Below are 26,823 nucleotides of genomic sequence, written 5' to 3'. Positions count from 1 at the left end.
GAACATCAAACATTACTCAAACAGGATGTTCAGGCTGTCCTTCTCAAAGGAGCAGTAGAACCTGTACCTCTCCAGCACTGTGGTCGAGGAGTAAACTCTATACTTCCTCACACCCAAAAAGGACAGCTTTCTGCAATCACTCCTAGATCGAAGGCCACTGAAAGAAAACATTCTATCAGAGCATTTTCTCATGGCTACTCTGCAAAGTGTTATTCCACTGCTTCAACAGGGTGACTTTGATAACACTAGATCTCAAAGATACATATTTTCGCATACCAATCAACCCAGCCCATCGCAAATTTCTCAAGTTTATGGTGGCCGGGAAACATTACCAATTCAAAGTCCTTCCATTCGGGGTCACAACTGCACCACAAGTTTTACCAAATGTCTGACAGTAATTGTGGCCCATCTCTGCAGACAACAAATACACATGTTTCCCTACCTAGACTATTGGCTTATAGAAGCCACATCTCAGCAACAATGTCACCACTACACTCGGGTGACAGTAGACCTACTTCACAGCTTGGGATTCACAATCAATCTTCCCAAATCACATCTACAACCACTACAGATGCACCATTTCTGGGTGCAAGACTGAACACACAAAATGGACTAGTCTATCCCAATTCTGTGAGAGTTCAGAACCTTCAAGCTCTACTACCTCACTTTCAGCCATTCCAGCAGATAACATTGAAAAGAGTCATGCATCTACTAGGGAATGGCCTTCTATATCGCTATAATACCCCATACCCATTTATACATTTTTCCGCTGCAGGAATGTCTAGGTTGTCAGTGGTCTCAGGCACAGGGTCACTTACAAGATCTAGTGTTGGTAGACCGCCAAACTTATCAGACTGTGCAGTGGTGAAATCCAAACAACATGTTGAAGAGGCAGTCTCTTTCGGATCCTGTTCCCCACATAACTCTCACAACAGATGCCTCATTTATGGGATGGGGTGCACATCGGAACCATCTTACGATACAGGGTATATGAAACACCACGCATCAGGGTCACCATATCAAGTTCCTCGAGCTTCAAGCTGGTCACCTAGCCTTGAAAGCTTTCCTTCCTCACCTCATTCACAAGGCTGTCCTAGTTCCAACGGACAATATGACAGCCATGTATTACCTACAAAAACAAGGGTGGACACGGTCTCTGCAACTTTCACAGCTATCACACACTATCTGGAAATGGGCTTTACGTCACAACATTCACCTGATAGCAGAGTATCTCCTTGGCACATACAACGACTTTGCAGACCTCCTATACAGAATGGGGCAACAAGTCCAAGAATTGGAACTCAACCCACAAGTCCTATTTCATACTTCCACAGATGGTGGTTCCCTCACATAAACCTTTTCGCAACCACAGAAAACTAAAAATGTCCAAACTTCGCCTCCAGGTCCCCACACCCACTATCCAAGGCCAATGCACTGTGAATGAGTTGGTCAGGGATATTTGCCTATGCTTTTTCCCCTTTCCCTCTCCTTCCATTTCTGATTTTAAAGCTCCGGCAAACATCTCTTACAATGATCCTAGTACCCCCCATATGGTCTTGTCAACCCTGGTTCAAAACATTACTGGACCTCTGTGTAGGCCCACACAAGAAGCTCTCCAACAGGCTGGACCTTCTCATTCAGCCATAGAGAAATCAGGCACCCAGATCCCAAAACTCTCAACCTAGCAATTTAGCTCCTGAGGTCATAGAGTTTGGTTACCTTAACTTGCCAACAGAATGTATGGACATTCTTAAAGAAGCCCATAGATCAACCACTAGAGCTTGCTATCCAGTGAAATGGAAACATCTTTTTGTTTAAGGTCTCAGTGGTTTAAGGAGGGGCTCAAACAAGTTATTCCACCCTCAGTTCCACCCGACTCTCAGTCTTGCCTTCATAAGACTCATTGGCCCACCATTTGAACCCCTTCACTCATGCCCCCTTAAATTTCTTTCTTGGAAGATGCCCTTTTTGTCGCCATCACTTCACTTAGACGTGTTAGTAAGCTCCAGGCTTTAACTTTGGAAGAACCTTTCTTCCAAATACAAAGACACAGAGGTTCTCCGCACCAATCCTAAGTTTCTTCCTAAAGTGATTTCTCAATTTCACCTCTACCAATCGATTAAATTGTCAATTTTTCCTACAGCCAGATTCTGTTGTGGAAAGAGCTCTTGATACATGTTTATTTTCTATTTTGAAATAAAACTTTCAGAAAAATGAAACAACTTTTCATTGCTTTTTCACCTCCACACAAAGGCAGCCCTGTATCCAAATCAGACATAGACAGATGGATAGTAAAATGTATTCAGACTTGTTCTACTAAAAGGCATTTGCTTATTCATCCTAGTGCACACTCCCCTAAAAAAAAAAAGGAGCATCCATGGCCTTTCTAGGAAACATTCTCATAGCTGACATATGTAAAGCAGCTACATAGTCCACCCCACATGCCTTTGCATGCTAACGAGCCAATGTAGGTCAGGCAGTGCTACGCATCCTTTTTCCAAACAACTGCAACACCACAGGTTAACCACCGCTTCTGATAGGGACTGCTGTGCAGTCTATGCAGAGTATGTGTATCTACAGCAACACATGCTGCAAATGAAATATGTTTGTGGCATGTAGTGTTGTTGATTCACATGTGCCCACCCTCATCCCCGAACACCTGCGGCTGTTGCAGTTTCTTCTGATCTTTCTCACATGGACATCTAATAACTCAAATGTACTTTACACTCCATTCTCAAATATTGCCGTAAACAGTCTTAACAGTGGAGTGCAGTATCACTGAGAAGGAGGAGTCACTGTGCCTCGAAACTCGAAAGACTTTCTTCGAAGAAAAACAAACTACACACACCCGGGCTCAACACTACATGGCAGGACTATGCAGAGCTTGTGAATCTACAGCACTACATGCCGCAAACAGATGCTTACAGGATAAGCAACATATTAATTATATAGTATTTCTATAGTGTGAGTCTAGCCTGAGGGCAGCGAAGCACTGTAAAAGATCAAAGACGAGCATAAATTCAGTGATGAGAGGAATCTGGGTTGTGGACGGTTAATGCACTGTGTTGAAGTTTTTGTTGAAGAGATTAGTCTTACACTTTTTGGGCACTGGAGAAGTGTTGAAGTGACTCTGATGAATACAAGGATGTTATTCCAAAACTTGGAAGCATAGATTGAAAAGACCTCCTATCTTGTGTTTTTTTTCTTTGTTGCACTTATTAATCTGCATTCTGATGGTATCCTGGCTGTGGGTGTACTGAGATCTACAAGAGATGATAAGCTTGTCTGTAAGATAAGCTGAGGTGCTGGTTGTGATAGTTTTGTAAATGATGCAGCTGCTTTTGAAGATGGTGCTGGCCAGCAATGGAAGCCAGTGGAGTTCCATCAGGATGGGGGTGATGTGTTTGTATTTCTTCGGGCCCTGGATGAGACATGATGCATCATGTAGAATGCCCCTCAGGGATGCCAGTGTGTAGTCGGGAGACCATGGATTAGGAAATTACCACTGTCCAGATGCAAGAGTCTGAACAGCAGTTCTGAAGTAGTTTTATTGAAAAAAATAGTTGACTTTCTTTAGAAGATAGAGCTGGTACGAGGCTGTCTTGGTTTCTGACAATGAGTACCTTGAGGATGAGGTTGGTGCACAGGGTGTATCCAAGTGACTTGGCGTTAGGTAAAAGTTGGGGTTTGAACCTGTCAGGATTCGTATCATTGAGCCATATTTATTCTGTATCTTGTTTATTGTTTTGGGGAAATAATAATTCTGTCTTGGTTGGTTGAACTTCAGGTAGGTGCTGGACATCTGGTTCTTGTTGATGTGCACGCAGTGGGGAGTCTGACGCATAGAAGACTTTCAAAATCACTTCCATCTTCACAGGATCCGGCCAGAGGCTTTTAAAATGGAACCTGCAGACCACCATTACTCTGCTTCCCTTATCCTTACAATGCATATACTACACTGGCCACATATGCACACACAAGGAGAACATGCACTTGGGATGTTGGCTGTAAGTCTCTTTCATATCAGCGGGTCCCCTGCTGTGCCTCAGAAACAACTTAGAGTGGGAATAGGTAACACAAGTGTACTATCTGTCTGAGCATTAACGAGATGCTGTCAGCCAATGTCAAATAACTCATTTTAGTTTTAATACAGAAAAGTGAGGGAAGATCATTAAATGAGAGCTTTTAAATTTTTCTACCCCAACCCCTCTTTTGTTGCTTACAGACCAGACCCTGTACCAAGACTGACATACTCCTGACTATGTTTGAAAGGGCTGTCCTAGGGTTGGCACACAGCAGGCTATAGTCTTCATGTTTGTGATGTGTACAATCAAACTTGCACTCCCCAGATATGGAACACTATGTATAATATATTGACTTTTTGTAGCTTACATCGTCAAATTGCTTTCTACTTGCACGCTCAGAAAGCTGCATCCCAATATACTCCTAAAACCCTACTTGACAAAAACTTAACTTGACTTCTGCTAGATTCTTTTCGGCTTGCGTCCTCTCCTTTCTTTCTTCAGAGAGACTCTCTTCTTACGTATGCTTTTGATTTCTGAGTGTATACTTCCATTACCATGCCTGTTTTCCTTAATCTCTGATTGTACTTCTGCAAAATACTGATACCTCATTTCATAGAACACAACCTCTCCTGCTTTAAAGCCTGCCCCTGTAACCTAACATTACCTAATTCTCCTTGAGCCTCTCTACCGCAACAACAATTCCCATAGCCCCCACTAATGATCTCACCCAACTGGTATTAATGTAATCTATTACAAAGTAACTGAAGTAAATGCATGCAATGTTTTTTCTTGAGAGCACATGATTAATCGCAAAAAACACTATTTAACCACTGGATTAACTACTGACCTTGGGTTCCAGAGTAGCTTGTTAATGCTGTAAAGCCTTTTAGCGCCGCATCAGGGGTTGTAAGAGCTATATAAATACAAATAAAATACAATACAATTCAAAATGTAGGGTTGTTTATCATCAGCATATTAATAGTATTATATTTTGGTACTGTTTTCTGTGGCTAAAGCACTAATAAGCAGCTCCATGTAAAGGTTGAAAATGACAGGAGGCCGTAGGGAGCCCCAGGGCACTCCACAAGTGATAGGAATCTTCTGTGACATAGAGATGCCTTATTGAACATACTTGTGTGGGTTGGAAAGGTAGGAGGACAACCATTGAAGCGCAGTCAGTGAAGCCCATTTGAGACTCACTGGTGAGGGTGGGATTGTCAAATGTGTCGAATTCTGCTGAGAAATCCACCTTTATCAGGAGGCAAGGGTCATTTTCATCTGTGGTCAAGAAGACATAGTCTACAATGTGTAAGGTTACAGTCTCAGTGCTGCTGCACAATCTGAAGCCAGATTGGTAGTCGTGCAGCAGATTGTCGCATTGATGTGACTTTGGTGTTGGACATAGATTGCTTTTTCAATGATCATGCTCGATGAATGGAAGTTGAGTGATGGGCCTGTAGTGGCGGATGTCATCAGTGTCTAGTGTAGGTTTCTTTAGCAGTGGGAGGATCTAGACTCTCTTCAGACCTTCTGTTAAGATGCCTTTAATGATTTAGGTATTGATAATGGTAAGTAGCGATAAGAGAGAGATTTGATGAAGGACAGTATATATACATCTTCATAAGAAGTGGCTATGAGGGAATTGTTGGTGAGATACAATAGAGATGGGGTTTTGAAGACTGATCATTGCAGAATTCTACGTGAAGGGGTGGGTGTGGAATAGATGGGTCGGGCAGGGGGTTAATGCAATGTGTGATTGTCTTGAACAGCATCAGCAAGGTCTTTAAAGTGTTAGGGTGCTGAAGGCTTTGGCTTGCACTTGTGTGTTGTAATTGGGGCATCGATGTTCACGGAGCGTTCCAAAAATTGTTGGCGTTGTTTAGAAGGTTATTGGCATTGGACGTTGTTTTGATACGATGAGAGATTATTTTAAGCATTAGATCGTCTAGGGAGAAGACTTTGAAGTATCTGACTGTTTGGTCTTCTCTTCTCTTCTGTGTTGATCTTGGTTTGTTGGTAAGACACTAATCACAGAGATAGAGAAGGCACAGTAATCAGCCCAGTCCATGTGTATTATTGATATTCATTAGATTGTTGGTGATCTTGAGAAGTCAAGATCCACGATGTGGCTTTTGGAGTGTATTGGTTGTGTGGCATGCTGTACCCCATTCAATGTATCAGTGAGGTTAATGAGGGTGACTCATGTTGTTTTTGAGTTTGTGTTTTCTGGGATGTTGAAGTCACCCAAGATAGTGGTGAAGGCATGTTGATTGGACAAGGTGGTGAGATCTGAGGAGTCCTTGATTAAGTCCTTCTTTCTTTCCAGGAGGCCTGTAGATGAGATGAAAATTTGTGGTCTGCGTTTCAGAGAGTATCACTGGATCCATGGATTTGAGTGTTAATAGTTTGCCTAGGGTGCATGATCAGAAGGACTTGTAAATGGCAGCGAGACATCTTCCCTTCTTATGTTTATGGTCCTCACAATGGCTGCTGTAGCCTGTGGGAAGAAAGACATCTAGGATATGTGAAGATGTGGACATGAACCATGTTCCTGAGGTGAAGAGGGCGTCAACCTTGTGATACATAGTGAGGTTTCAATGTTTGGTGCTTAGAGTACTGCATAGCGAACATTGATGAGCATGAGTTGGAACATATGTTCTGTAGTTTTTTTTTTTTTTTAAATAACATTTTTATTATTTTAAAACAAACATATTTGCATAGAAATGTACATCATACTTACAACACTTATACCATTTTTTATTCATTAGCTTGTAAATGAATGGGGCTCCACTCTCGTACGTCGTGATGTACACATGACTGATACAGATATAAGTTCTACATGGCAGCGAAAGTAAACCAGCAACCAATTTCTAATGTACTAGTAACAAAACGGAGAGGGATGGAGGAATCAGTTAGGAATTACCGCTGTACGTCTGAACCATCTTATAGTAATAATTCAACTACATAGACAGATCATAAGTACACATGCATCATATGTTATTTGGACTAGTCGGTGTGGAGTAGGCCTGGGTGGAGTTCTGCTATGGGGAACTCTGTGAAGTGACTGAAAAACTATGCCGCTCTGTGCGGGTTTCCGCAAGCTGCGGAGTGCGTTAGTGTAAGGAAATGCCTCCTTGGCATGGTTACCCCCTGACTTTTTGCCTTTGCTGATGCTATGTTTTGAATTGAAAGTGTGCTGAGGCCTGCTAACCAGGCCCCAGCACCAGTGTTCTTTCCCTAACCTGTACCTTTGATTCCACAATTGGCACACCCTGGCATCCAGGTAAGTCCCTTGTAACTGGTACCCCTGGTACCAAGGGCCCTGATGCCAGGGAAGGTCTCTAAGGGCTGCAGCATATCTTATGCCACCCTGGGAACCCTCACTCAGCACAGACACACTGCTTGCCAGCTTGTGTGTGCTGGTGAGAACAAAACGAGTAAGTCGACATGGCACTCCCCTCAGGGTGCCATGCCAACCTCACACTGCCTATGCAGTATAAATAAGTCACCCCTCTAGTAGGCCTTACAGCCCTAAGGCAGGGTGCACTATACCATAGGTGAGGGCACCAGTGCATGAGTACTGTGCCCCTACAGTGTCTAAGCCAAACCTTAGACATTGTAAGTGCAGGGTAGCCATGAGAGTATATGGTCTGGGAGTCTGTCAAACACGGACTCCACAGCACCATAATGGCTGCACTGAAAACTGGGAAGTTTGGTATCAAATTTCTCAGCACAATAAATGCCCCTAAGGTGTCCTGAGCTGAAGTGACTCTAACTTTTAGAAATCCTCCATCTTGCAGATGGAGGATTCCCCCAATAGGGATAGGAATGTGACCCCCTCCCCTTGGGAGAAGGCACAAAGAGGGTGTACCCACCCTCAGGGCTAGTAGCCATTGGCTACTAACCCCCCAGACCTAAACACGCCCTTAAATTTAGTATTTAAGGGCTCCCCTGAACCTAAGAATTTAGATTCCTGCAACTTACAAGAAGAAGAGGACTGCTGAGCTGAAAGACCCCTGCAGAGGAAGAGAAGAAGACACCAACTGCTTTGGCCCCAGACCTACCAGCCTGTCTCCTGCCTTCCAAAGAAACCTGCTCCAGCGACGCTTTCCCAAGGACCAGCGATATCTGAATCCCCAGAGGACTGCCCTGCTTCAAGAAAGACCAGAAACTCCAGAGGACAGCGGCACTGCTCCAAAAGAACTGCAACTTTGTTACAGAGGAGCAGATTTAAAGACCCCGGCAAATCCCCGCAAGAAGCGTGAGACTTGCAACACTGCACCCGGCGACCCCGACTCGACTGGTGGAGAACCAACACCTCAGGGAGGACCCTCCGGCGACTCCGAGACCGTGAGTAACCAAAGTTGTCCCCCCTGAGCCCCCACAGCGACGCCTGCAGAGGGAATCCCGAGGCTCCCCCTGACCGCGACTGCCTGAACCTAAAGTCCCGACGGCTGGAAAAGACCCTGCACCCGCAGCCCCCAGCACCTGAAGGAACGGAACTTCTGTGCAGGAGTGACCCCCAGGAGGCCCTCTCCCTTGCCCAGGTGGTGGCTACCCCGAGGAGCCCCCCCTTGCCTGCCTGCACCGCTGAAGAGACCCCTTGGTCTCCCATTGAAACCTACAGAGAACCCGACGCTTGTTTACACACTGCACCCGGCCGCCCCCGCGCTGCTGAGGGTGTACTTTTTGTGCTGACTTGTGTCCCACCCGGTGCCCTACAAAACCCCCCTGGTCTGCCCTCCGAAGACGCGGGTACTTACCTGCTGGCAGACCGGAACCGGGGCACCCCCTTCTCTCCATTGAAGCCTATGTGTTTTGGGCACCTCTTTGATCTCTGCACCTGACCGGCCCTGAGCTGCTGGTGTGGTAACTTTGGGGTTGCTCTGAACCCCCAACGGTGGGCTACCTTGGACCCAAAACTGTGACCTGTAAGTGATTTACTTACCTGCTAAAAATAACAATACTTTACCTCCCCCAGGAACTGTGAAAATTGCACTGTGTCCACTTTTAAAACAGCTATTTGTGTTTTATGTGAAAAGTATATATGCTACTGTAATTATTCAAAGTTACTAAAGTACTTACCTGCAATACCTTTCAAATGAGATATTACATGTAGAATTTGAACCTGTGGTTCTTAAAATAAACTAAGAAAATATATTTTTCTATACAAAAACCTATTGGCCTGGAATTGTCTTTGAGTGTGTGTTCCTCATTTATTGCCTGTGTGTATGTACAACAAATGCTTAACACTACTCCTTTGATAAGCCTACTGCTCGACCACACTACCACAAAATAGAGCATTAGTATTATCTCTTTTTGCCACTATCTTACCTCTAAGGGACTCTGTGCATACTATTCCTTACTCTAAGGGACTCTGTGCATACTATTCCTTACTTGGAAATAGTGCATACAGAGCCAACTTCCTACAGTTAGGTTGCACCGTTTGCGCTGATTTTTAGCACCCGATCTTTGTCCTGTGCTGTAAAATCAGAGCGAATGGCACCACACACAGCACAAAAGGGAGCTTCTTCTTTTCTGCAGCTCGAGTAGATTTTCTACTCGAGCAGCAACTTCCTCAATGCAAACCGAAGGTTTCTCAACTCAAGCTTTAGTGACCATCCGCGACTGCCCGCATAGAAAAATCTTACCAGGAGGTGGTCTGGATTAAGATTTTCCTCACTCACAGTCGCCAACTTAACACGCGAACGAGTTTTCCGCAACTCTACAGTCTAAACGGGGCGTGGAGTGGAAAAAACTCTGCAAACTCCACCAGCAGAGTGAGGTTCACCTCCCACCCCTAGTGTGGGGTCACAACACCACCAGCTAGCATTATACCAACTATAGAAGCTTCTGGACTTCTTTTGGGCTCATTCATCAATGTCCTGGACTGGCACCTCCTGGCTATCACAGTCCAGAGAAGGGCAAGACTTCATTATTGCCTCCCTAACACGCACTGTGCAGTGCAGGCACGGGCCCCTTTAAAACATTTTCTTGAGTGCAGAAGACTCACATTCAGCTCATTTATTGAGTTCACCCACCCAAACTCCATAAATCAGAGACTTGTGCACCCTTGCAGCTCATCGATATCTGGAGTCTAGCCAATTTTAACGCCTTGTCTATATATCTGCTGGCTACCGTGTTAGCGTTTGTACTTCGAAAGAAATCTAGCTAGCATACCAGTGGGGCGATGGGCACTTCCCAGTTAGTGCAGCAAGAACCGATTGCAGGATTGTGGGATAATAATAATTTAGGGAGACTCTGCTCCAAACAATGTGGAAGATGTCAACTCCCATGTCCCCGCATCTAGGGCAACCAGCATGGGTATGGGAGTATGTGGTTAATCCTTGTAGTGTAATATAAGTAATATAAATGTGGTTGTGAGAGTAGTACTGGATTAGCTCAGATCTTGAGTTTCTAGAAACCTCAGGGGTACTCTTCAATATACTATTCCATTCCATTCCTTGTGAGTAATGTACCCTCTTGCATTACTAGCCCATTTTTCCCACACGACCCTTAAACCACCTTTTGAAGATGTTGTGAATGTATGCTAAAGAAGTGTCACCGCTCAGACTATGCCATCTAACTTATAGATAGACTGTAAATAATTCCAGTCTCGCACCGTTGACATCACGTACGTCTTCGCTTGTGCACCCCATATATAAATTGCCCAGTGTTGTGATACCTCTCTAAGTCCAGTTACACAAAGCACCCTAGTTCCCCCTGTGGCACAGTGATTAACGAAATAAAGGGATTTCCTTTGTATAGGGCACTCGTATGTTATCTGAAGAACCCTAGTCCAGATGAAGTTGAGTGTTCTTGGCTTTAAACAGGTTTTCTTGAACTGATTAAGTAGTAACTGAAACAGGAGGGCCTGTGGAGGTGTATCTCTACTTCTGATATGTGCACCCTACTAGCAAGCAGTGTGCTTCCTAGCTGCCTTCTGCAACTTTGCGGCAAGGTAGCTCAGCTCAGAGTCCGGACAGCTAACCCTCCCTCATCCATCTGGAGTCTCACTTTAGAAAGAGCTGTTCTGTTCCACGTTGTGTCCCAGATCAAATCAATTAACATTCAATCCAGTGTGAGAAAGTTCCCCCAGGAAACTGGATGGGCAAGGAGGAAAAGAAATACAGTAACCTGGGAAGTACAGTCGTCTTTGACAGTGTTATCCTACCCATAACCTGTATAGAAAGGGAGTGCATAAATCTGATGGCATGCCTCAGAGAGGATGCAATTACCACAACATTCCCGTTGAGCAAACTACGTTCAGATCAGTAGTTGCGTACCCCCAAATACCTTTTGGTCATCAGTTCCCACCTGCTGACGTTCCCCATTCTAGGAGGTTGCCCGTTGCTACCAGGATCACGTATTGCATATCCACACTACATTCTCTAACTTATAAGGAGACCTAATAAGTTATTAAAGTCATCCAAAGCCCTTATTGCTCTTCTAACATCTGTTTCACTTCCCCGAGGTATAACAACATATCATTCACATATAACGAGATGTGTGTTGGCTTTCTGTTAATGTGTCCAAAGGTTCCACCGTCACAGCAAATGGACCTGGGCAGGAGGGACATCCCTGCCTAGTTCCTCTACCAGTGTCACCTGGCTCAAATGTAATTTCCCTTCTTAATCAGGGCCGTAGGATCTTGTACAGTAGTGTAGTCCAGTCCAGAATGCTTTGGTCCAAAACTATTATGTCTGTGACCGTGAATAGGGATTCCCACTGAAGCTAGTCAAAGGCTTTCACAGTTTCAAAAGACTGCTCTAAAGCATTCAGATATTCCTGCAATGAGCTATAAAGCACCTGAATAAACCTCCTAATTTTGAGCATAGTGCTGCACATGGGAATAAACCCATTTTGATATTCAAGAGTTTCTCCTTCCTTTCAATGTTGTTATGCAGCTGTACACATACCTCAATTCTATTGGCCATGCAGTGTCAAAGAATTACCATTTTGAAACTCTCCCACTCCACTAGAGGATGTTGTTTAAGGATTTTCATCAAAGTAATTAGGTATTGCATCCCCCCCATGTGGTCTTGAAAGAAGTGTCTTTTAATGACTTCTTATTAAGTTTCCAGGTTTGCATAGTAGTTCTTGGAGTGCCCTAATAAAAGGATATGATCAGGGGATTATGGTCAAAATATGTTTTAGCCAGGTCTGCAGCTTGTGGGGCTATTGACAGCATAAACATTTAACCAAACAGACATGTAAGTCATGGACTTCAATGTAGTATGAGTATACCTATACCAGCGGATTGTGTGTTTGCCAAGAGTCTATCAGTTTCCATTGTACCGTCCAGTTGCTGATGGTGCTAACCAGTTAATATATTCCTAAATTGGGGAGTGGGAGGTGGTAACTATCTGGGGCTACATCTGTGGTGCAGTTAAAGTCACCTCAAACGCATTAGGGTAATTGATCACTGTAGATAATTGTAGGCCAGGCTCGCCAAGGTGGTCTGTTGTTCCACATGTAGGGCATAGATATTTACTAATGCTATGTCCTTTCCATCCACAGCAATGTATCTTCCCTCAGTGTCGGTTGTTTCTTTGAGGGCCTGGAAAGAAATGCCAGGCCTTACCAAATCAGCACCCTTGTGTAAACTGCTGTAAAATGCACTAAATCTCGATACCTCCTCCGCAGTACCTGTCCCTGTATCCCTTTTAGATGTGTCCCTTGCAAAAATGCTATCTGAACGCCATGCCTCTTGATATAGACTTGCACATTAGAACGCTTACTTAGGAGAGTTGGTGTGCCCATTCCATATAACCAGCTTGTTGATCCCTACATGCTGAATCATCAAAGGCATTGAGCTAGTTAATGTATTTTGTTTATGTCCCCATCCCTCCTCCCCAGACACATCCCTGTTCTTTGTCATACATATCCATCCCATTCCTGAAAATAAATACATAAATTACAGCTCAATCTTGCCCAACCTTCCACACTCTGGACAAACATGACATGTTGCTTTATACTATCTAATGAAGTAATTTGGCATAATTGAGCTTGCAGGCAGTCTGTTAAGGGTGGGGAGTGGGGGAGTTGATTTACAAAGACCCATCTGGCCACCAACCACGCCAGTTTCACAGGATGAAACTTTCAAGGATAAAGGCCTTTTATGGCAGTCATCTACAACAGATTTAACCTGTATTAAGCAAGTGTTCATAACCATTCTTTTTGCATTCATTTATCTGCCATGCCAAGGTTGATCCTAGGCACTGCATCACTGTACTCTTGAGTCCTTTGTGATTTCCGCCCCTGAAATAGAGTCCTCGTCTAAGGATGCACCATGTTCCACACCATGTTTTGGGCTCTGGAGCTGGCAGCTGGTATGACTGCCTGATTCCTCTTCTCCCTGACAAGCCGTCTTGTGGGATGGTGCCCTCTCCTTAGTCTTTAAGACTGTCTTTTCCAGGTAAGCGGTCCATCAGGCACCCAAGTTCCACGCAGTACTCCCATTGCATTGTATATGTCCACCCAGTTAATGTTCTCTTTGGGATCATTGAAGGAGAAAGATGTCCCTTCTGCTTGAATCTTCATTTGCTCTGGGAACATCAGAGCTTATTGTATTCCTAAATCTTGCAGTCGATTCTTCACATCCATAAATGAAGCATGTTGTCTCTGCACTAGCGCTATGTTCTCTGTGAAGGTTGAAACTTCTGTGTTCCCTACACAAAAGAGCAGTCAGTGTGAGAATGTTGTAGTATAAGGTGACAGTCTCTGAAATGTAGTAGCCTTGCCACTACTAGTGCTGGGGCTCCGCTGGCCTGGCTGTTCACGCATGCACTCTGTGTGCTCTCTCTCGGTTATGAAACTTGGAGATTCCCTCAGACACCACCACTTCCTGGAGACTGTCTTCCATGCAGGAAATCATAGGGTTTGTACTCTGTTTTTGGGTAAGCCCAACACACTTATATTTTATAGATCACTTCCCTCTTGATATTCCAGCCTATTCTTTAGGATCTAGATTTGATCTGTTCAATTGTGGCAGCCAGCTGGGTTTTATGAGATTCTTTAATCTGTACTAGCGCCAACATCCTAGCTTACACCTTGTGCACCTCTACCAGGATCTTCCTTTGGTCATGTTGTAGGACCCAGTGTCCATCACCGTAGTGTTTTTTTTTCGTTTTCATGGGAATTCCTGGACGAATTGCAAGAATGATATCTGTCTGATTTCTCTTCCACCATTCGGGTTCTGGCAGATTGCAATGTGGCTGCTTCTGAGCAGACCCATAATCTTTATTTATTTTTTCCTTTTTAAAAAAAAAAATTTATTTCCCCATTGTCCTTGCATATAGGAGACGCTGAGATGGAATTCCAGCCCCCTAAGTCTTGTGTTGTTGAACACTCAAGTGGACAGATTTTGATAAAGCCAGGCTTAATTATGGGCTTAGGTGGGTAAATCAGCATCTCAGTGCCCCAGTGGGCACCAAAAATTCTTAACAAGTCATTGCACCCCTCCTCTCTGGCCACTTTGTTTGCTTTACCATAAACAGTGTTCCAAACTAAGGATATTCACGAATACAAGCGGCACTGTTTGGGGAACATCTGCCTGTGCTGTAGTCTGGAAGCTGACATTTACTTTGGCACAGCTTTTGTTCTGGTGGCCAAATATGTTCGATGGGGCCAGGGTGACCGCATTCAAGAGAAATGCAACCGGTCACGGGGCAGGGCAGGGCAGGGAGCACGCCGTCCACAGTCTTTCCAGTATCCAACCACCTTCACCTTCAGGTACACCCCCCCTCTGCTCTTAGTTAATCCGCACCACTCACCACTACTTTCCATGACTTATGCATACTGAAGACCAGCGTCATCTGCAGACACGGACCAACAAGGTTGGACTTATTGTCCTCAAGATGGTGTCTGTTAGAGGCAATCACATAGATATTGGTGTGTATCATTGACATCACAAGGGTTGTATGAACGTAAGGCATCACAACAAAAGAAGCTGGTGGCGTGGAATCAGCAATGTTTTTGGGTGTGATGGTGAATGTTTTGTTTGTGTTACTGACCTGTGAGGTTATGAACTCTGTACTTGGCAATGCTGGTGTGTTGCAGAAGGTGTTCATGGGATTGGAGATGTGAATAGATGGCTGGTAGAATGTGAAATTGGTGTACTCCGGGGTCAGTATAGTTGATAGTGGGAGGTGAGCAGCATCAATGGTATTTTGACAGTTCTACAAGTGTTGCTATGGGTAGGCATCAAAGGGTTTGATTCAGGTGTAGTGTTGAACCCTGAATTAGGCTGGATCCTGATGATTCAGTGATTCTGGGTATGTGTCGTCAGTTAAATATTTTGGGTGTACCATTTTGGTTAAGAAGTGTAGGTGAGACAGAAGGATGGGTTTTCGTGTTGCCCTTGCCATTCTTCTCAGGTAGAGGGATACGCATCCTTCAAACTAACAATTGTAATTGGCTGGATAGTTTGTGGTTGGCCAATAAGAGATTCTTCTCTAGTGCTAGTTTTCCCTGTATGTGGAAGAGATCTTAAAACTGTGAATGAAATAGTTCAGATTGTGGTCTGAAGCGTGGATCCTCATTTTTCCAACTGTTATAAATTGAGATGATCTCTCTGCCTTAGGGATGATGAGGGTTTAAAGGCTATCTTTTTGCCATATAGTATTTTTTAGTTTTTCGACAACTGTTCAGTTTTCTCAAATGCTTTCATCCAAAGCACTGTGTCATTGGTAAAGAATACGAGGTGTATTATTGTGTGCCTATTTGAGGGCAAAAATAGTGGTCTGCTATGAGTGTTCTGTGGATTCTGCTTTGAAATATTTTTGTAGCATTCCTAGGTAGGTGAGTGAGATTGTGAATGAGTGTTAACCTGGTTTTTCATGTACAATAGAAAAGGTCTGGGTCGTCATTGATTAGATGAGAAATAGTGGGAACCAGTGCCTTTCAAGTATGCTGTTCTAGGTAGTCAAATAGTGTTGGGTCAGATAGCATCAACATGTATGTGCTACAGATCTATACTTAAGAACTTTTCAAAACACTTGTCAATTAGGTTAATCATGTCAGATTTATTTCTCTTTGGCATCTTCTTGTGCAGGGCTGCAGCTCACACAGAAGGATACAAGCAGGTTTAAAGCTCTCATCCAGCTAACCACTATGGTGGTGACTGTGAGCGTTGTCTTTCTGTTGGTATTGTGGTATTTCTTTTGAAAGTAGCTGTTCAGCTATTTTTGTGGCGTCAGGCCTGTTCCTGGAGCTTTGTTCCTTTTCTGTTTGTGTAGGGCAGGCAGATATGAAGGCAGCTTAGTCCTTTTTCTCTGTTGCCTACGCCACGCAAAAAGGATGGCTTACCTGGGAGAATTCTAGCTTTTTATTCCATTTCAGAGAAAATGGAGGCAGTGGAGAGCATTTATATAGTAAGTAACTACTCTGTATTAGTTCCTAGAATTCTTGCTGGCCTTGTTTGAAATCAGTATTGCACTCATTATAAGCCATACCAGCACATCGTTAGCCGTGTTGTAGGAATGGTGGGAAGCATACTTCGGCTTCAGTGGTCCAATTCTCTTTTGTGATGTTGGAGATATGAGAAGTAGAACACTGCAGGACTTCACTTATTTCTGTGGAGCTCTGCTCCTCCTCTTGCTGGTGCTGTTGCCTTTTGTCTCCTTGGTGTTTGTCTTGGGTGACCACCTAATGAGTATTGGGTGCCCTTGCCTGTGAGATTTTATCTGCATCAGCCTACCTTTCTGGATAACTCTTTTCTGTAAGCTTCATGAGGGAAGACAAAGATGCTAGCTAGATTGTATTCCAGGCAGGCTATCGTATTCTTATACCAAGCCACCTATGAACTCCTAATTACCTTCTCTGAGGAGTACTGAAATGTGTGGTCCTTTGCCCAACATATACGAGGCCAGGTTGACACTGCTTTCTCTCAGCAGCTTGGTAGTGTACTCTGGCTGACATTAATCTACATCGAGGTATAGTTCTCCAAGCTGGCTTCCTGCAGGGAAGCAAGCGCAACCATTAAGACTGGTCAGATCAGAGAATCAACCAGCACTAAGCTTAGTAGGTAGGTAATTGCTTCTTGCATGTCCACTTTGTAGGCAGGATTTCTAATAATGCTCATCCCTTGCCCTAGAGCGTTCATTGCTTCTGCTTTTTATGCCTCAGATACAGAGTAATGTTAACCTTATTTATACCCTAGCACCTTTATACTTAACTGTACCTCTGCACTTTCTGCAGCTGTAACCTAGTCAATCCACCCCTATCTGTACCCTGGGACTTCTCCCTCTCACTGTGAGCTTGAACCTATACTATTGTACCATTGCTTATACTGTAGTAACTCCACCCTTGCCTGTACTTTATCACTTCACCTCTTAACTATGTACAACCCTCTCTCACTTCACTTCTCCCTTAGTGCTGCTACCCCTCCACATATCCTAGTAGCTGGACCCGGTGCCTAGGGCATTTACCTATACACCTACTGCATATATCTATCATAGTTAAAGCCCTAGCACTTCTTCCTTACATTTACCCTCATACCTCTAGGTCCATTAGTGCCTTTCCTGCCTCTGCTTTACACCTCCAGCTTCTTATCAGTTCTCTTGTCCAATTTTCATTTCTCATTAGCCTTTTTCCCCTCGTATTTTATTGATGAAATGTTTTCACTTTGGCTAAGGAAACTATTTGCCGTATTTAAGAAATTCTCCTAAATGGAGTTTCCACAGCCTGGCATTGTTTTTATAGGGTTATAAATACAGTGTAGAAAACCTGACATTTGAGATGTGGCAGAAATAATTTTTGAGAGCCAAATGAGGTTTCTTTTTTTCTTTTTACCCAAGGATGTGAGCTAAATGAAAGAAATTGCCTGAAGTGGTTTAGAAAACACAAGAGTAACCGGATTAAAAGTGCCTTATATACACAACATTTTTTAGTGGTAGACTGATGTGACCATTGGCAGGGCTTTGATCGGATGATGGTAACATTGCGATTCAAATGAGCCTACAGTTTTCTCTAATGTTTGTGCACTAAATTTGCTGGCATTTAGTAGAGCTTCTCCTCAGAGAGTCAGGTGAAGAATTGTTCTAAAAGAGGGTGAGTAAGAAAGGTGCTTTAATGCACTAACTATTCTGAAGCTATAATCCAGAGTAGAAAAGAGGTCAAATAATGAAAACCAAAACCATAGAACACTTTGGGTAGTTTTGTTTTCCTAGGAGTTCAATTTCATGGGCAGATTTTCAGTTCCAGAACTTTCAGTTTCAGAGTAGTAGGTTTGTACCGTAAAGTTGACAGTCTGTGATTGCCTCTCACTGCAGTGCCTTTTAACTTGTATTTCTGAAGAAAAAGGGAAGGATCTGTAGGTAGCAAATACACGAGAATTCCACACTACAGACTATGCGACTCCTCCAGAATATAGTGTGCTCTGAACAGACCCGTGATTGGATTCTTGCAGTAGGATTCCTAGCGCTACTTGTATACCAAGAGTAAGACATGGAATGATGAGGAGGTACAAGAACCTTGTGTCAGCTTTCAGTACGTTATAATTGGTGAGCTAACACACATAAATCTAGCCATGCACAAATGCTGATTAAAGGACTGATTTGTGTGTTTTTTGTACTTTATGGTGAGGTGTCTTTGAACTATTTTCATCACTAGGGATTCATTATTTATTTACACTGCTGATTTTATGGAATGAAAAAAAAAATCGGGAATAAATCTACTTATGGACTGATTATTTCCCAAATTGCTGACATTCCAATGTTAATCTAAAAGCCATGAGAGGTGAAAATAATTTTCTAACACTTCACGTTTAATTGCACATAAAAGCAAGCATTGACAAAGCCAATATATCTGGGTTTAATTTGACAATGTATGCAGAAATTATGTTTCCATTAAATAACACATTAAAGTCAGTCGCATTGGTTTTGTCAGTGCCCGGTTGAGTTGGTGTTTTTTGTGGTTGCAATTTTTGTGGTATTATTAGTAGTGCGGTATTGGTGGTACTTCTGGTGGTGTGAGGCGTGGTGGTATTGTTGGTCCTGGTATTAGTGGTGGAGATATTGGTGGTATTATTGCTTCAACATTGGTGGTGGTATTGTTGCAGGGACATTTGCTGTGGTATTGTTGTTGTGATATTCATGGTGGTATTGATTTTACAGTGTTGGTGGCGATATTGTCATTGGTGGTATTTACACTGCTATTGGTGGTCGTGGTGATGGAGGGTAATGATGGGGTTGTATTGGTGCTATTGTTAGTAGTGGTATTTGTGATACTATTGCTGTGCTGTTCACAGTGGTGATTGGTGATAGTAGTGTTAATGGCAGTGGTATTGATGTTGGAATTGTCATAAGGTTGTACAGTACAGTGCAACCTAAATCTCAGCAGTCGAAAATAAAGACACAAAACTTAGGCTGAACCCTTCTACTTGGTGAATTAGCTTCACTATGCCCTTATTATGAACTAAATCATAGCTAAAGTAAAGAACAAAAGCATACTGTAGGGTGCTGACCTCATGTTCAACCCCAGTAGGAGCAAAACGGACTGTGTACTTCATTCCACTTTAAAATCACCTGATAGGTGGTTGCCCACTAGTCTGCTTGTACTTGTCCTTCTACAATGATTCCCTATGAATATACTTAATAGAAGGGCCCCAAACAGCCCTACATTGAAATGCATGTATTAGATTAAGACCAGACAGGCACCAGTTTGTAACCCCCTTCTCCACAAATGAGAAGTCTTTATTGGTCTGCATTCATCTGCATCCTCCCTTCTCTGTGAAGAACATTTCACACCTCACATAAGTGCCTAAAGGTAACGGTTCACAGTTACCAGCATTTATGCCCACTCTTTTTGGATGAGGGAAACCGCCTAGTAACCCATAGGATTAAGTAAAGAATTGGGGAAAAAGTTCCTTTTGGGCCACTGCCCCTCCCAATAGAATTTCCTCCTCCTAAAATTTCTTAGCGGAGTTGGAAATTGCATTTCTGTTAAGGACACAGAGGTGAGGATTATGTGTTTCTCTTTCCTTTATTTACTACAAAGCAGTTGCAAAAACTTATAATGTAAACTACTTTTTTTGTAAAACCTCCGGTAATGCCAGAACATTTGCACAAATTAAATGTCAACCACACTCCAAAAGCAGGGCAGCACTCCAGGTTCTTCGCCTGAGTCTGTCCATAAACTTCATATTCATCACTTCTGTTGTCACTCCTGGTTCTGGTCATTTATTGCAAAAAATAAACATATTAGAACATATCCTCCCCAATCCAGGAGCCAAACAGATGAGGTATCATTTAAAGAATCAAATACAGTTAACAGTTGTAATGGTATTGTTAAAACCAGTCAACCTTCTTGATGTAAACCATGAAATATATTGTAACATAAACCATCCCATTCCTCAGGTAGCAGAACGCTCTTGGTGCCCTCCATGATAAGATATTGCTGACTTTTGCTACCTTTACCAGATCAAGAATTTTGTTGAGAGTCCGGCTATGTGCAGGAGCTTGTCCTGACATGATTTACATGGTTGATCAATGTCTTTCTTTGGATTCCTTGTAAACTTTGCCAGTTTCCCTTCGGTTTTGTTAGGCAATATTTTATCACTCAGCAAGGGACGAGGGCATTCTGCCCTGAGGTCGCCCCTCACCACCTTCCTCAAAGGCTTACTCATCCTGCAATGCTCATACTTGGTCAGCTCTGGTCCGATGTACGCATTTTTGGCCTGATCTCTACTGATCTGTACACTCAGCTTTTTAGATCACTGGCGAGTTATAACTCACTGAGCACTTGATGTATACAACTTCATAATGTATCTACTCGATGTCTGATAGAATGACAGTCTGAGTTTCAGTACTTGTCTTTTAAATAAAGTTAAATTACAGGCCCGTGTACTCCCCTTCTGGCCTACAAGGGTGACCTGCGGTTGGGTGAATCCTGGATGCTGCTGTGCATATGAGGACGGAGATGCAGCTCTGATCTGCTATATTGCCACCTGCACTCTGCATGGGTCTTGACCGCTGCTTAGAGGAGTCTGCAGACATTCTTCTGCAAGTTGAGGCAGGTCTTCTTCTGTGGTTGAGAGGCTGCCATCCGCATACCGCTGTCTGGCCATGTAACCAGGAGACAATGTTGGCTGGCTTGTCCACCCTTGTGGTTATGAGATATGCCCGTAAGTGGAAGGATCCAATTCTCCTTGCATGCAGCATCAGTTGAATGTTCATCCTGTGTGATTGCTATCTAATGTAGTTGAGAAAACTAAAAACAATACAAAGACAAGTTAGGAAAGCATGACCACCCGTAAAGCGAAAAAATTCTGCCACTTTTGTGGCTCCTGAGCACTGAAGAAAGAGGATGTGCTTGAGTTTCTCCTCTGCATTGGGTCTTTGATAAAGAATATTTAATTGGTGTAAAAGTTAATATGTTCCATGAGGCTTCATGGGAAGTGTAGTTTATGATGCTCGAAGTTTTTACGACTGCTGTGCAGTGAATAGAGGAAGGTGAAATGTGTAATCTAAGTCTCTTGGTCCTGCAATAGAAATTCCCTAGCCTTGTGCTTTTTAGAGTAAAAAAGCACCCATTCTGACTTCCTTCCAAGCTTTGAGTCCTTTGCCTCTCAGCATTTATGTTTATGAATTGTTCTGATATTCTACACATTACCAGTGATAACTATGCTTTACAATTCAGCCTGGAAATATGCAGTCACTGTCACAAAGACTGCCTTATGAGAATGTGAATTTCAGTGCAGAGAGCTTTGTGTTGCCCAAATACCTCACTATTCATTCATAACACTCTTCTCAAGACCAGCTCTAGCAATTACGTTTTGCTCTATGTGATATACCAGCAAGGATTAGCATATTTATTGTAGGAAATCATTCTGGATAAATGGTATTTCTGATATTTGGCAGAGACTTCCTGCTAAACACCTCACTTGTGTATACCTTTTTCTAAGCTAGGGTATTGATTTGGAGAAATAAACGGGCATATTGAGTTTTTGTTTAGTCTCCCTTAAGTGTGCACAAAATTACACAGCTGTCGACGAGGTTAAAAGCCCCTTCTGGGCTGCAGCGTGGATTTCTCCACTTCCATGTGGAGCATTACCTATCAAATGGTCCCAGAGGTATGCAAGCCACCCAGCATGCCAGGCTTCAATGTTGGCATTGCAAATTAAGTACTAAATATTATATTTTGTATTTCAGCTATCATTTTGTCTGGTAGCTGCAAGATCCAACCTCAGAATGTTCAGAGTGAAAACATGTCAGCTTGTACCCACTTACATGTTAACAGAATATTCTTGTTTTTATTGCTATACATCACATTGCATGTACATTACTCTCTAGAATTTGAGGGTCTGTCAAAACTAAATCTTGTTTTTTAGATGTCTCAACAGTTGGATGGTTTGCTTGGAATGCTGTGTGTTGATGTCGCTCCAACGGATGGGTCAGCGATACAGCAAACTTTAAAACTGCTTGAAGAAAAGTTGAAAAGTGTTGGTAAGCAAACAGTAAAATCTTATTGTTCAGTGCTTAAGTTCCTAATGAAAATGTGCGTCATGAATGTGTTTTTGTAGTTTGCTACAAAAGGCTGTTTTGTTAAAAAGTGTTCTAAATATTACAAAAAAGTAACGTGAGCAGAATGTATTTTTTGTGTCTGTTTTGTACTGTTTGTATTTATTTAGAACATTTATTTAGATTCATTTCCATTAGTATTTTTGTCAGTATTAGTGATTTTTTTATTCAGAAAATATGTTCTTTTGTCCTTTGCTTTCCTTTCTTCGTTCAGATGTCTGAAATGCTTTTTCATGTAGAATACTAGTTTGTTCATCAGTTCAGGCACTGCAGCAAAAGCAACTAACAGAGAGTGAAAGCTAGAGGTGGGCACAACACTGAAAGCTCAAGCTAGATGCCTATCTCTGATGTGGCTCGAGGTCCTTTTGGGACCCTGAGCCCAAAAGAAGCCGTGTTTTTACGAAAGGATGTTGACTCTGTGCCGCAGTGAACAATGTTCTAATACCGGTGCCTGCTCTATCCATTAAAACCTGTCAAATCTACCTGTTTTGGTAAAGGCGGGCAGGGGGGGCAAAAAGGTGTAGCTAGTCTGTCTTTGTTGTGACGCACATGTTTGTTGCTAGCGCTATGTTAGGCAGCCATATGTAAAATGTGGATTATGTCTGTCCCCCACACTCTGATTTCATCGTCCAAGAATTAAGGACAGAGCATTAGCATTTGATGTGAGAAAGAGGAACCCATCTAGTGATTGACTTGCACAGTGTGAAAGTCGAAAATCTGGGATCTTTTCCAGCTTTCCTGCTTGACCAAATTGTGCAATCCTGGGCAAACACTTTAATTCACAGAGCCTCCTTTTATTTATTTTCACATATGATTTCTACTATGTGACAGGGTGTGCTGTACAGAAAACTTTTTTTTGTTTAATAGACTATAATGTTGCGCGATGTATAATAAGAATCCAGCTCATATTTGAGGTACCCACAAACCCTGCCTTGCCTCGTAGTTCACTGATAGCATTGTCATCGGCGTGGGAGCAGGAGTGCTTCTCAGTTCTTGTTTAAAAACTCTCACTTTTAATAAATACTAGTTATAGATGATGGCAGTTTGAATGAGTATCAATATGATGGTAATATTCTTTATTGGACTTTAATCAGGTTTGTTTATGTACACTCCATTGTAAATATAGATGATGCATGTATAGAAAGACAAAGTAAATTGATTTCTTAAAGTATTTATTGGCTTGAGGCCAAAAGGTAGAACTATGTACTGGTAATGTAAATAGCCTACTGCAGTGTTAAAAAGTACACAGTTTATTACACTATTGAAGACATTTTACCATATTCAAACATGATCTTTATTGCATTATACACATGCCAAATAGTATGCATGGCTTGGGTCAGGCACAGACTTCAGAACCGTCCCCTGGCTCTACTGTGGCTTGGCTGTCTCTGCTAATTTGTTGGCTCTCCCATGACTAGTAAAAGCCCCTCAGTGGGTGCAGTTGAACTACAAACAATCCCAACAAGTGACAGTCCTTTCAGCCTCATAAATCAATGGAAGGAAAAGGTGGACAACAAACACCAGCTGCTGCATGGAAACCAGCCAAGTAGTTACTCTTTCCTTTCCCCTCTTCCGTTTGCCAATCCAGTAGGGAGAAGTGTCCTCAGCTATCTGAAAGAATAGAGAAAAGCAACATTAGACACAAGGGTGCTAAATATTGTACAGAATAGCTATTCTCTGGGGTTCCAGTAATAACTCTATCCATTCCTCCCAAGAAGATATCTAGGTACTATGTAACGTTGCTTTGCGTGGAAATCAGACCTGACGCGGTCCAAAGCTGTGGTACTGGTCTCTTCATCTTAGAAAGTAAAGTGAGTTTACTCCTCTTACCTTCTGTTTCGAGGAAAGGACTGACAATGGATAGCATCAGATCTCAGGAATATGAACAGATTCATAAAATTAGAGTTGTTGTGAACGTTGGCACTTCGCCAGAGTTACCCCAAGCTCCAGCAAGGCGATTGGATGTGTTCCAGAAATGTATAGGTTGTTTATTTTCACATCTCAATCATTCAAGAGCATCACACATTTCTAAGATTTCAGGTAGGCAATCTCCATTACCAGTACAAAGGTCTTCCTTTCGGCCTCATGTCTATAATTACTTTTAGAAATCAATTCACATCTTTCTAAAGATGCACCATCTTTTCAACTCAGCTGTCCATCAAGTGTACATGAACAAACCTGCATACGTTTGAATAGAGAACATAATACTTAGTATTGTGAGCAGAGAACTTAATACTTTTTCAAAGTGCCTGGCTGAGGACGCAGCCATCTCCGAAAAATGAAAATTATTTTCTCTCCCCCACCTAGACGACTGCCTCACAAAGGCAGCAGCACCACAAGAAGTCCTGCTTCAGCACCACATGACACTTTGTATCTCAGCGAATAGGACTCCAATCACTTCAACTCCTTGGTGATGCCGATGCAGTCCATCTCATTACCTGGGAGTCATAGAGACTATGAGAGATGGTGCTCAGACAGTCTCAAACTTATAAAAAATTAAACATCCAATGGCCAGTTATATTTCCTCACTTCTGGGCTCAATTATGCCTTTTTCTTGTTTAAAATACTGGTAGACAAATGAGACAATTGCAGTAGTGCTTGGAAGTGCATTGGACTCAGCTATTGGGCGATTGGGAAGACAAGTTGACTCAGATGAGCTGCAAATGCATCGAAATTTAAAACAGCCAGGTTTTTAGAACAGCTAGGTTTTTAACAGGCGTTTAAAATGGGTAAAATCCGAACAACAGCAAAGATGATGAGGAAGTTGATTCCAAGATGTCAGGACAGTGTAGGAGAATGCTCCGTCCTCCATATCGTAAGGCATGAATATGGGGAATAGACAGAAGCACCTTAATGCTATATCTTAAAGTGCGAGAGGGACAGTAGAAGCATAATTTGTCTTTGAGATACAGAGGGGATTTGCCCCACAAAACTTTGTAGATAAGACAGCAAATCTTAAAGACAATGCACTTCTGGACCAGAAGCCAGTGGAGGGATCGGAGAATAGAGTTGGAAGGAGAGCCTGTGGGAATATTGCACACTGGCCAAACAGCCATATTTTGCACCAACTGTAATTTGGTCAAAAGGGTGTCGTTTGCTGCCATAAACCGAGCACTGCTGTAATCTAGGCTGCTGATTATCAGGGCCTGAACCAACACTTCCCTAGCCGAGGAAGGAAGCCAAAGGATGACTTTCCTCAGGAGCCCCATGGAGGCCAAACATGCCCCTCTTGAAGCGGCTATGTGGCTCTTCATCAACAAGTCACAGTTGATTTTAAAGCCAAGATGTTTTGCTGATTGACTAGGGCAAGCGGCAGACCCCAGTTCAGATGGGCACCAGCCAGGAGACCAGAGCTTTTGGGCTTTGCCTAACAGCAAAACCTCTGGCTTGTCGCTATTCAGCCAAAGACAGTTCTCAGACATCCAGGTTGCAATACTTCTCATACAGCCTTGGAAACCGCAAATGGCACTGTCAGTGTCTTGTCCTAAAGTAATGATCAGCTTATTATCTTCAGTTTAGGAAATTACTTCACCACCAAATGCTTTAAAAATCTGGGCCAAAGGAGCAACATAGATAATAAACAGTGTCGGTCTCGGCACTTGAGCCCTGCAGTACTCCTTTGGTAATGAAAACCTGACAAGATTTAAAAGGATCCAGAGTAATAATTTGAGTCTGATCTTTTAAGAAGTCAGCCAGCCAGCCATTGAAGGACAGCACCTCTGAAACAGATCTCATGCAATCTGCTGATCAGTATTGCATGAGAAACAGTGTTGAAAGCTAGCAAAAGATCCACCATAATGGCCGGGGTGCCAGTGTACAGCGACTAGCGGATGGAATCAGTGACTGCAGTCAGTGCAGTCTCTGTGCTGTAGGCTGCTCTAAATCCAGATTGAGATGGATCCAATATCTCATGATCCTCCAAAATTGTCATGAATAATGAAAAATGTCCTAATTATCATAATGGAAGGTTTTGGTTCTGTTAAGGACACAGAGGCAAGGATTAGGCTGTTCTTTCCACGCTTTATTTCTACAGCAGGCATTCAAAGAGACCTCTTTAAACAAGTCAACACATAAGAAAACGTACTTTTCCATCATGCCTAGGGAACATAACCACAACATAATGTCCAATCCTGTGCCAGCATTGTCCCCCAAAGACCCTTGACGATGCTCCAGCTTCCTCTTTCTTCCTGACTACACACAGTTTAGGAACGTCAGGAAACTTGGGATAGGACACCACCCTGGAATTAGATTTTGTTCTTCGAGAGTTGTGGAAGTCA

General features: G+C 42.9%; 1 protein-coding gene across 3 annotated transcripts in view; it reads left to right on the top strand.

The window, feature by feature from the left end:
• The window catches only part of SESTD1 (SEC14 and spectrin domain containing 1), a 355,047-nt gene that overhangs the window by 182,797 nt on the left and 145,427 nt on the right, over nucleotides 1-26,823 (top strand). For all 3 annotated transcript variants that reach the window (XM_069225441.1, XM_069225439.1, XM_069225440.1), the window contains one exon: nucleotides 22,357-22,471. In XM_069225441.1, coding sequence (XP_069081542.1) covers nucleotides 22,357-22,471 — 115 coding nt within the window. The remainder of the gene's footprint in view (nucleotides 1-22,356; nucleotides 22,472-26,823) is intronic.

Source organism: Pleurodeles waltl, chromosome 3_1 (genome assembly GCF_031143425.1).
Source record: "Pleurodeles waltl isolate 20211129_DDA chromosome 3_1, aPleWal1.hap1.20221129, whole genome shotgun sequence".
Lineage (NCBI taxonomy): Eukaryota > Metazoa > Chordata > Amphibia > Caudata > Salamandridae > Pleurodeles > Pleurodeles waltl.
The sequence above is the reverse complement of the archived record's forward strand: the minus strand, read 5'-3'. Positions and strand labels throughout refer to the sequence as shown.